Genomic DNA, 12410 nt, shown 5'->3' on the forward strand with positions numbered 1-12410 from the left:
AATCAACAGAGAGATGGAAGAGGCAGATTCACAGAGGAAAGACCTCAGGCGGCGTTTATTATGTTAGATTTTTCTATAGAACCTGACTTTGCCACAATTTCTCAAAGCGCAAATGAGATTCAAGGAAAATCATTTAGACAGTGAATAAAATAGACATGATAAACCACAGCAGCACTGTTTGGATAAGAAAGGATGAAAAAAGTGAAATTTAGAACCTGTATTTAATAAGAAATACAGACGCATTAAAAAGTCAATTGCATAATTTTGAAGCTGTGATTTCTTTATTTTTTATTACTTATTTTGACAGATTGACAGACCAAATCCTTTTGTCTCGCCTGGAAAGCTGGGTGGGTCTTCGAGGTAGTGCTTTAGAATGGTTCAGATCTTATTTAAATGAGAGGAGCTTCTGTGTCCGTCTTGGACGTGCAGAATCCCGTAGAGCAACTTTCACATGTGGTGTACCTCAGGGCTCTGTTCTGGGGCCTCTTCTTTTTTCATTGTACCTGCTTCCACTTGGGTGTATTCTCCGCAAACACGGGATTTCATTCCACCTCTATGCTGACGACAGTCAGATTTACATACCGTTAAAACAGGAAGAAGCATATTCTGCTCACCAGTTACTAGAATGTCTTGATGACATTAAGACATGGATGTCATGTAACTTCCTGCACTTAAACCAGGAAAAAACAGAGGTTCTGCTATTTGGTCCAAGTGATGTCTCTAAGGCACATGTCGACTTAGGCGTTTTAAATGATCACCTGAAACAGACAGCAACAAGTCTAGGTGTGAAACTGGATAGCAATTTAACTTTTAATGCTCATATAAACTTAGTGGTGAAATCCAGTATTTTTCACCTGAGACAACTGGCCAAGGTTAAACCTCTCCTCTCCCGCCATGACTTTGAGATTTTAATCCATGCTTTTATTTCAACACGTTTGGACTACTGTAATGCTCTCTATGTTGGGCTTTCCCAGAAATTACTTGCTCGTTTGCAGTTAGTCCAAAATGCAGCTGCCCGTCTTCTAACTGGTACACGGAAACAAGAACATATCACTCCCATTTTAGCATCTCTTCACTGGCTCCCAGTTCGCTTACGCATTGATTTTAAAATTCTCCTATTTGTTTTTAAATGTCTCCATGGACTCGCCCCAAAATATTTGTCTGACCTGATTCAGGTGTACAATCCCCCCCGCTCCCTTAGGTCAACAAATCAGACACAGCTGGTCGTCTCGAAGACCAGGAGAAAACTGAGAGGTGACCGAGCCTTCTCAGTCTTCGGACCAAAAATCTGGAACGAATTGCCCCTGTACCTCAGACAGATAAACTCACTCAGTATTTTTAAATCTGCTCTTAAAACATATTTTTTCACTTTGGCTTTTAACTGAGTTGGGATCCGGACCTATTTTATTATGTGTTTTATGCTTTATATTTTTATGTGCTTTTATTAATTTTTGTATTGTTCAGCACTTTGGTGAACCTTGTTCTGTTTAAAGTGCTTTATAAATAAAGTTGAGTTGAGTTGAGTTGAGATTTTGATGGGATTAACATGTAAACGTTTAGCAAACTTTGATGATCTTTCATCACCTTTTTTTATGTTTTCATATTTTAATCACATTACATAATATAACCATTTGTATATGTGCAGTTCTCATTAGCATGATCAAAACCTTCCTTAAAAACCTATTTTTTATAACTTGGTCCACGTTTTCTGCTCTGTATATAAAACTCAAGAAAATTTGGATTTTCTGTCAATTCCTTGATGTAATGGGCTTTGCCGGGTAAAATCCAGACTTGATACAACCAAAAGTTTCATAAATATAAATGTGAACATAAATACATAAAGGGTATCCAGCATAAAAATCTCTGCCAAAAATCCCCTGTGCGAATTCGCTGCTTCGACCCCTGAAGGGACACGCAGAAAGGTGAACAACCAATAAGTAAAGACTAATAGTAAAATATAAAAGGTGTTTTTTGTAAAGTTAAATTCTTAACTGTAAATCTAAATATGCCATCTATGTATATCTATCAGCAGGACCACATTTGTAACCCTACTCCTTTCTCAATAATAAATCCAAATGGTAAAAGTAAAAGGTAACTATCATTTTTAAATATTGACCTTAAAACTAAAAGTTGTTGATATATCTGAAAGTTAAAATGGCAAAATTTAAATGGTATAAGTCAATCGTCTTTACAATTTTATGTTGAACAATTCCTCTCCGCTGTACTGCACATGAAACCATTGCTCCTAGACGTTGCATCTTTGGAAGTTCAGCCTCACCGTGATGGCAAATAACTGTATACATGTGCATTGCACAGGACGACACAGAATGTCACCACTGACATTTGTCAACGTTGAATGAATTGCTCTCAGTTTTCACTCAATGTACAGAAGAAGAAAGGTGTCGCAAAACCGCACACACGAAAAAGGCTCGAGAGCAAAACAAAATTACATTTTAAAAAGCTACATCGGGTGTGTTTGCAAAAACTGCCCTTAGAACACATGCACATTATAAAAAAATGAAAGGACTACAGCTATTTGGCACAAAAATGATTATTTCTCAAAGAACAGCTGCCAAGATCTGGGATAAAGCTAAAATAAAAAGCAGCAACAGGGTTTTTAGAAGTTTTCACTTTTGATTATTTTTTTCAATAGATGTTGAAAAATAACTGTCCTAAATTTTTTAGGGATCCTAAATGGGCTTACAAGTCAACTGAGTGAAATGCAAAAGATAACATTTTGCTCCAAGGTGTAAAAAAAGGACAGATGGCAAAGAGATGATCAAAAAAGAGTGATGGAAGCCACAGCAGTTTAGAGGTGAGATGATGAGGAGGAGGGAAAAAATGGGGAGGTAATGACTGGAATTTATAAAAGCTGTATAGAGGAGCACAGCTAGCAAATATTTAAAGGGAAACTTGCCGAGGAGAGATGGAGATCCAGTGGAAAGGAGAGGATGGGAACACGGGAGTAAATAGGGCTGTCATGGGAGTGGTAGAGGGTAAGAGGGTCAGGATTCTACCCTGTGGTCTCCTATGGCAATTGAAATTAGGCGGGGGTGGCAGCAGGACTGGAGGAAACAGGCGACATGATAATCAATTTGAGGCTGAATCGGAAACATGAGCCAGTGCTCGGGGAGGGGACCTCGTTACCCCCACCAGGCCTCCAGATGGCCCCGACATCAGCCCTGTGTGGGTTCTATCTGAGTATGCAGTGTGTTCGTCAATGTATGTGTAGGTTTTTGTGTTTTAAAAAAAAATTTTTTTAAGAGAATGCCATCTGCCTGAAGTGCAAAGGAAGTTCAGCAGAAGCATTGCTGATATTAGGGTATATGGGTAAAACACTGTATGCTGTTGTCTGTTTGGGTCAGCAAAAAAAAATAATTCTCCTCTCTGATCAATTTTTAAACGGTTGGCAAACGTCCTCCATTTGTCGCTACCAAATCCATGTTCCTGATAGGTCAAAGTTCCTCATGGTTTCACTTTCAACAAGCGTTCAATAGCTGTACATTTAGAAGGTAAATTCTGAAAACGGTTGTTGAAACTTGTGCCGCAATGCAAGAGTTTGCAACATGGAAGCCCGAAAACAGGCAATTATGTGCATTTACATTGACTTTTCTTTGAAGGTGGCCGCTTGAACACATGTTGCCGAGAGCGAGTGAACGTGGTTTGATAGAGACACTATACCCAAATCATTACAAGGTAGTGAAACAAGAGTGGAGTATGGAGCATACATTTTTCGTTCCTCGTATTGGTTAATTTTAATATCCAGCCCAATTCCAAAACAGCATGTACCTTCATGTTTTATTCAAATGATCTATTATGGCTACACTGTATTACAGTCCATAGTTTGTTTGAGCTTCTTAGCAAGTAGATCTTTGCTCTTCAGGTTTACTGTGAGGTGAAGTGAAGAAGAGTTTAGGGATGTTGCAACTGGTATTAGCAGTCATCCTCTCCATTCATCCATCTCCCAGCAGAGCAGCATTCTCAGTTGATGTTGTTAAGTACCTCCACTAACAATCAGAAAACTATTCCATTGCTTTAATAATGAGACAGGTGCTAAAAAGAGATTGTGCAGCGTGTTGAGTATTCAGACTAACTGTAGTGATTACTGCTGTAGTTTCTTTGTAGTATTTTCTTCTCTTTTTGTTGTTGTTTATCTTTATATTTTTTTCTGTATCTATCCATCTAGCTATCCCCCATTTATTCATCAATCCATCCAACCCCCTATCAACCCATCCATCCATCTATCCACCCATCCATTCCCACATCCATCCATCCACTATCAGTCCATCCATCCATCATATACCAGTTTTTAGCTGTTTTTTTTCTTGTTTTTTAAATTTTTTTTATTTTTTTTTTAATAACTTCATTGAGACGCTTGGAAACTTTTCAACATGTAAGATGACATCTCCTGATCCCTCCCTGATCCCTCTCTTTATGTTTTCCATGCAACATTTTTAAAAGTATTTAAGAGAATTGCCTGAACCTGTAAATAATGAGCAGAAATATTGAAGCAATCAGTGCAGATGACAGACAAACAAGGCTGAACTGCTGACTTTATTGACAAATGGAACGAGTTTCTTCTTTTTTTTTTCTTTTAGAAGATGTTGCCTCATGCATTCTTATATGTGTGCTTGAAAATACTTCATAAAAGCACTCACAGAAAGTGTTGAGCATGCACTAGTTGTAGGGGGCATCATTATGCAGCTGTTTGTTCTGACTCCCTATTTCTGTTGTGGTTGCACTGGAACTAAGGGGGTGGCTGTGTCATTTTGTCTTGTACAGATATCGTCAGTTGTCTTGTGTGTCTTTGTGTTGGAGCCTCTGTTTCACCTTTTTTTTTCTTAAAAAAGCATCAAAAGCTAGCTTGTGATAAATTGATTTGTTGGTGTCTGCAGGTGAGCCAGCAGTGGCCAGAGAGAACAACTGCCTGAATGCCGCAAAGGACTGCAACCTGAACGACATGTGCAAAAAGTACCGCTCGTCCTACATCAGCACCTGCACCAGCCGAGTCTCCACCACAGAAGTCTGCAACAAGAGGAAGTGCCACAAGGCCCTGAGGCAGTTCTTTGACAAGGCAAGGCGTCTTTTATCCCCCAAAACATGCGAAAACTAAGGTTTTTCAAAGTGATTGAAATCTAATAAAAACTATTTCTACACAGGAGACAGAAAGGATTTGCTTTCGCATTCATTCATTCCAAATATGTTCTTTCTGTCTGTTCTATCTTGTAAAATGTCACCAGAAGATTTGTAATTACAGCACAGCGCCTGCCACGTCTCTTTAGAATAGCCTTACAAGCATAACTTTAACTGAGGCAAAATAGAAGAGCTACTAAGCATGCATGACATTGTTGATCTCACAAAGATGTGTGATTTGGTTTTCTCTGCGAGCAGCTTTAGGCAGCCTTAAAGTGCTTTCTACTGCTGATAAAACTGTGATTGCCTTTTCCTTCTGTCTGTCAATTGTGGCTGCTCTTTTACATCTACATTTTTCATCTTGAATATCTACATGTTTTTTTTTAACTACCTTTGTGTTGCAGCACTTTTTCCCCACCTCCTGCACTGACTTATTTGATTTGAGCTAACGCTTTACCCTTCACCCATAGTTTAGTCCTATCGTCCAAACATGTCAAAATGACAAGGACAAAAACTCAGCTTCAAGGCTTTACTAAGAAATACCACCCATACAAGAACATACAAAAACAACCCAGTGATGCTTCTAAACATGTCAAACATTTAAACCACCCTTACAATTTGTTTGCTTGATGGTTTGATCATTTTACGTTCTTTTCTAGAAATATTCGGTGAATCAGCCAAACATTCTGTGATTTTCATGTTTTGTTCAGCATATTTACCAGTGTTATTCATACACCCCTTATATCTGTGAAGAAGTGTTCAGTTAAATTTGTGTATTCTTTTTGTCTGTCTTGTCAGTAGAAGGGCCCCCTGGGAGAGGACAAATTTGTTATTATAGCTTAGCTTATGATTTATTTTGGCATCGTCGGGTCCTGGTTTACATAATAAAAGATTTTGTTTACTTAACACTCAACAAGGAAGAACAATTTTCCATTTTTTCTGATGGTAACCCAAAATTTCAGACCAAAATATTACGCAAAATGCTTTTAGTTTTTTATTAATAAGCTATTTCTGAAGCCAGCATTAGCTTGTATCATTTTACCAGTAATTGAGTGCATTAGTGGGTAATTTAGCAGGAAACAGGGAACATTACTGATGGTTGGCTCCAAACAATGAACATAACAGGAGTGAAAATGATGTTGCTGTAGATGACATCACTGTGGATAATATAATGGCGTGATGATGGGTTCCTTCTCTGCAGGTTCCTGCAAAGCACAGCTATGGCATGCTGTTTTGCTCATGCCCTCTCAATGACCTCCCGGCCTGCTTCGAACGCAGACGTCAGACCATCGTCCCCGTCTGCTCCTACGAGGAAAAACAGAAGCCCAACTGTCTTGAGCTGCAGGGCTCTTGCAAGACCAACTACATCTGCAGGTTGGAATGAGTGAAACTTTAAAATGCATTTACATGATAATGTTCAATATCTTAAAAGGCATTCCTTCGTTGGACAGCCAGTTGCAATTAAATCCTAATAAATATTTTAATTAGGTCGGATTAATGATGTACTAATGATAACTCTTTACTTATACATTGATATCGACAGCAGCCTAGATCAAAAGCCTTCAGTTTTTACCACACACCAATTTCAGTTGTGTTCGTAATAGTGCTGGGTGTCCATTCTGGTGGTAGACAGCCAAGTAAGCCTTTCAAACACAGGTTTCATATTCCAGGCCTCTGGGTTTTGTGTCCTACATGTTTTCCATCTAACCTGCCAGTGTAGCTTTTTATTGGCAAAACACACTTGATTCAGGCAATCAGCAACAGGTAGGGCTGGGTTTCTGAAATAGCCACAGGATGCTGACACTTGAGGCCAAGAATAAGACACCCTACTTTGTAACCTAAAGGAGATAAGGCAAAATATTTTTTTCAATTCCTTACGCATTTTACTTCACTTGCCTGCCAAGACCTAAATCTTCTAAGAGGTATGTGATTTATTGGTCACTTTGGTTAAAATGTGTTCATTTCCCTCTGTAATCCCTAAGGAAGTGTTGAGAAACCTTATAGGTGTGTTTAATGTGTTTATCATAGTTCCAATCACGCACCACATGCAGAACTTAATAAATAAATAAATAAATAAGTGTGGTGATGCGGTTATCGTCACACCCCTACACACCTGATCCAGGTAATCAACAGCAGATAAGACACTGTTTCTGGAAAACGAGCAGGAGGCCGGCCCTCGAGGCCTGGATTTAGGCACCCCTGCTATAGGTTATGACATTTTTGATTTAATGCCTTATGACTTGCCCCATGTTTGCTGTTGTTTGCCTTTAACAGGGGATGATTGCACAGATTTATGCCAGTGCATTCCTAGTACTACCTTTCACAATAAAATGAAACAAAATGTTCAGCACTGAGTGTTCTCACTTACAGAACATTGCCTTCTCTCCAGCTAGTTTCTCCAGCTGCAAATATACGCAGCCTCATAACTTTATTCTTGCTTTTGTAACTTTCAAATAAACGGCTTTGAACCTTGACATGTTAAGTCCAGACAGTGTGACAGTTTCTTCACTTTGTCATTAACATACATATTTACAAGTCAAAATTGCTAATAAATGATCTGCCTTTATCTTGATGCTCAGCGGAGTGGCGGATATGAGTAAAAAAAAAAGTCCTAGACATCGGAATCTGCCCTTGATGGAGTGAATGTGTGTAGGTGATCTCTGGGGCCTACATTCAAACCGTGTTGTGGTTCTAGATCAAATTCAAGGATTAGCCATTCTAAACAAGCCCCATTTGGACTCTGGCCTCATCCGCAGTATCTACTTAACAAGAAGCGGGCTGACAACGGTAAATTAATAATAGAAGAATTTCCCTTTTCCTCCATCTCTGTCAGGTTTTTTTTCTCAATTGAACTATCTATCAATCAAACATGTGCTCACGACCAAATGGCAAATCTCACTGTGGTGCAGCTTTGTCTCAGTCCATTTGTCAGACAGCGCTGACAGATTAAAGCCACATGCCCCCCTAACATATGGCAGGTGTTCTGTATCGGGTACATGGGACAGCAATCATTGTGTACCGCTCTGCTGTGCGCCAGATTGGTGTCACAGGTTCACTTATGCAGTCAGTTTATGCGGTACACAAAAGTGTTAATGTGTGTTTTTGGTGTATGTCGCCCAGCTGTTGGCCGTTAGGAAGTGTCATTTACAGTTAAACAGAAATCTGCTTTGCTGAAGAAAAGCTGTTTAGGAATATTTGAGGTTATTTTACAGTTATTTTACAGTTTGTTAGTATTTAAGACTTGCATGAGGATAAGTACTGTAAAGGATTTTAAATACTTTCTTTCCCTTTATATATTAATATTTTTGAACTGTTTTTCTCTTTGTTCTTTTTAACCCGGCACATCACATAAGCTGTAACATAACATAACATGACATAAACCAGCAACCGGGTTATTTTTCTTTACTGAAGAAGGCTTCAAGAGGGCTAACTGAATGAGTTCCAGAGTACAATCAAGTATTTTGCTGCACATTAATAGTGACAACAATAGCTTGAAAGTCATAAAATGTTCACTTTAGCAACAGTAGTGCACAACTGTGGTGATTTTTGATTTGATTCATGTGTTTCAGGTCACGACTGGCTGATTTCTTTGTGAACTGCCAACCAGAGCCTCATTCTAAGTCTGGCTGCCTGAAAGAGAACTATGCCAATTGCCTCCTTGCATACTCTGGCCTGATAGGTGAGTTCAAACGTAAAATTCAGTACAGTTACTGTTCTTCTTCCAGCTTAACCCTTCAGGGGTCACCACAGTGAATCAGCTTTCACTGATTCACCCAGGAAGTTTGGCAGAGATTTTTATACTGGATGTCATTCCTGTCACAACCCTATATTTTATCCGGGCCGGGGACCGGCACAGGGACACCCAGACCTGGGCCTCCTTGTAGCTACATTGTTAGACAGTAGCGCAAAGAATCTTGCCCAAGAACCCTCATTGGATAAGAACCTGTGCCCATCCTACACGTAGCCAACTGAGCAATCCAGATGCTAAAATTCAGTTTAATTAATATTGTCTAAAATTTAATTCTGAATTTTTTTTAAATTTTGTCTAAACAACCTAACAAAATATATGTTTTACCCAAGACATGGAAACCCTCTAGTGGCCAAAAACATGTTGCACTTGTATCTACTCACTTTTTATTAGAATATAAACCAATCCACACAGTATTTACACAGTGAGACTACTGTTAAGGTGCGTGTAGCACATGGTGTTCACACTGGACTGTTGGTGGCGCTTATCTGCCACCTACCGTTGAAATACACTGGGTGTATATGGAAGTGGTGTAAATGTCATAAATCTTACTCCGTGCTTTGGAGCTCTATTCCGATATATGAAACACTTGGTGATATAGAATTCCACAAATCGCAACTAGTAATTTAAACGGTTGGCACTTACATGAATTAGAAGGGACAGCATCCATACGTCGCTACCAAATCTTAGATCAAAGCTTAACTGGTTTAACTTTCAACGTACATTCAATGGGCATGCGCTTTGTTAATGGAGCCTGAGAACGGTAGTAGAAACTTGAGTAGCTATGCGAGAAAAAAAGAATTTTGAATGCGGAAGCTGAAAATCGTAGAAAGGATGGATTGGTATTGAAAATATTCTAAAACTGGCCCAAGTAAAGACAGTTTTTATTTTGTGTGAGATAATAACATTTAAATGCGCGATGTTTAAACTGTCTTTTGAAAGATGGATTTGGAAAAAAACTAACGAAATATTCCTTTAGGCCAGGGCTGGCCAGCTCTGGTCAAGGCTCAATCCTGCTGGTTTTCCAGCTGCCTAATGCTGAATACCTTAATCAGATGGGTTCAGTCAATCAGTCAGCATAATCAGGAGCAAGTAACGCACGGAGAGCTGGAACACTGGAATATGGCTCTTGAGGACCAGCCTTTAGCAAAAAGTAGTCTATTTAAGTGTACTACAAAGATACTTATTCAATACTAGAAGTGAGGTAAAAATACTTGAAATTGACTTTTCTGCATTTCCCTTCAGGGGTCGCCACAGCAGAACAGCTTTCACTGAGATTTTGCAGAGTATTTACGCTAAATGCCCGGTGTAAAAATCCTGTATTTTATCCGAGCTGAGGACCAGCACATGGCTACCCAGACTTGGGGCCCCATGTGGCTGCATAGTTAGGCAGTAGCGCAAAGGGTCCTGCCCAAAAACCCACACTGGATGTGGGAACTGAACCCTGATCTCTATTCCAGTTTAGGCTGACATAGTATTCAGTAAACTTCCTACACTACTGGTCGATGGTATACTTGCTCTACCTGTTCTCAATAAAATGAACTTCAAGTGTACTACTTTTTGCTAAGGGAGGATTGGTCAGTGTCGCATTAGACAGCTGTTAATTATGTAATCTGTTTGAGAAGTTGTAATTTGTGGACATATAAAAAGAAAAGCTACATACAGCAACGAATAATCATAACTATCACTGCATTTCCTGAAAATCTTAAATAATGTCTATTTTTATGTTTGTCCTCCAGCACTTATCCAAAAAGATGGTTCATAAATGCTTTTAAAAACACAGTGCTGACAATCATAATGAAGTTGAACAGCAAACTGTGATGCAGTGTTTCTGCAACATATAAAATGCATTTAAACAATTTTTTTCATAAACTTCAGGGACTGTGATGACCCCAAACTACTTGCGCTCACCCAAAATCAGCGTTTCCCCCTTCTGTGACTGCAGCAACAGTGGCAACAGCAAGGATGAGTGTGACAAGTTCACCAAGTTTTTCACTGAGAACATCTGCCTGCGTAAGTTTCTCCTCTGCACAACCCCTGTTTGATCCCCTGTTTCACTTTGTTCTACCCCTTTCGGCTTTGTCTCGGTCTTATCTGCATCTTTGCTTCTATTTTCTCCCATTCTTTTCTGCCGGGCTTTTTTTTTGTTTTTTCTTTTTTCTTTACTGCACTGCACTCAACTCAGCCTTTCAGATTTTCTTCTTACTTTTTCTCCCGGTCTGTCCTCCAAACTAAATATATCACATTCCTTAGCTGGCATTGTTATTCTGCAGCATTGTAGAACAATCAGTGACACTGCAGCACAGTGTCTGAATGTGTGTTTATTTTTCTGCCTCTGGATTTTTGGGCCTCAAAGCTGCAGCAGATCTGCTGTTACTGATCTCTGACAAGAAGTGGCTTTTTCATAGAGTCCTCTTTTACAATAATTTTAATTAATAAACCCCTTTATAAAAAAACACACACAGTATCTCTTTTTTTTGTTTCATACATGCTTGGGCTATCTTGTGAGAAAAAAATGTGCAAATGTTCATGCTTTTTTTTGACTTTTTCCACCTCATAAACTGTGGTTGTGAAGCACACACACATGGTTAATGACAGAAAACAGACAAAGAAAACTTTCTTTTTACGGTAGACCTCTGATTAGAGGATTGCAGGTTCAGATCCCGCCTTGCCTCCTCACGCGTTGCAGTGTCCTTAAGCAGGATGCTGAATGCCACATTGCTTCTGACGGTTAAAGACCCAATCTGGAAAAGCATTCCCAGTGGTATTTAAATTATGATTTCACTGTTTTTAGCCAAATTTTTTTGAAAAAGCAGTCATTTTCTAGGACATAGTGTCTACAGAGCGGCAGCAGGTCAATCTGCCTATAAATTGTGGCCTGAACTGTTGGCGTGGAGTAAGCCTGCCTCCATATCCCGTCAATAATCCGTTTGCACGCCCTCCTGCTAGTTTATAGTCCCTCACAACCCTGATGTAATATTTCCAGTGCAACCAAAATGGTGAGCAATGATGGAGCAGCAGTCGCCATAAGTGTGTGAGTGTGGATGAATGAGGCTACGGCTGTAAAGTGTTTTAAGCCTTAATTAAAGTAGAAAAGGGTCACATAAGTTGACACAGTTTTCCATTTATTAAACATGGAGCTCTCTAAAAATGGACCTGACCTTGAAGGAGCGCTTGACCAAACTCATGAGTAGGGGATCACCTAGCTGCTCGCAAAGCTAAGTCTAATTCTTTTGAAAATCTGTTTTATCAGTTTTGATTATGGGAGCTTGGATCCACAGAGATCTGGGGAAATCATAAAAGCTGTTAAAAGACTTAAAAAATGAGAACATGATGTCAGACTAGGAGCGCACAGCTGACTGGTTTAAGAAATGACCTGAGGTTCTTCTAGTTAATTTGGAAGCATTCGTTGGGTAGTCTAACTTACAAGAGACTGAGGGATTTTGCAAACATATTTCCTTGAGGAGCTCTTTCTGATGAAGATAAGTAAGTCCATTTTTTGTTTGTTTGAGAGGATCACATCAGTTTT

At 39.3% G+C, this 12410-nt stretch overlaps 1 protein-coding gene across 2 annotated transcripts in view; it reads left to right on the forward strand.

Annotated features, from left to right (window-relative positions):
• The window catches only part of LOC101171858 (GDNF family receptor alpha-1), a 111239-nt gene that overhangs the window by 81117 nt on the left and 17712 nt on the right, over positions 1 to 12410 (forward strand). For both annotated transcript variants that reach the window (XM_011484248.2, XM_011484249.2), the window contains 4 exons: positions 4896 to 5074; positions 6335 to 6507; positions 8703 to 8812; positions 10760 to 10894. In XM_011484248.2, the coding sequence (XP_011482550.1) occupies positions 4896 to 5074; positions 6335 to 6507; positions 8703 to 8812; positions 10760 to 10894 (597 nt within the window). The remainder of the gene's footprint in view (positions 1 to 4895; positions 5075 to 6334; positions 6508 to 8702; positions 8813 to 10759; positions 10895 to 12410) is intronic.

Source organism: Oryzias latipes, chromosome 15 (assembly GCF_002234675.1).
Source record: "Oryzias latipes chromosome 15, ASM223467v1".
NCBI classification, from domain to species: domain Eukaryota; kingdom Metazoa; phylum Chordata; class Actinopteri; order Beloniformes; family Adrianichthyidae; genus Oryzias; species Oryzias latipes.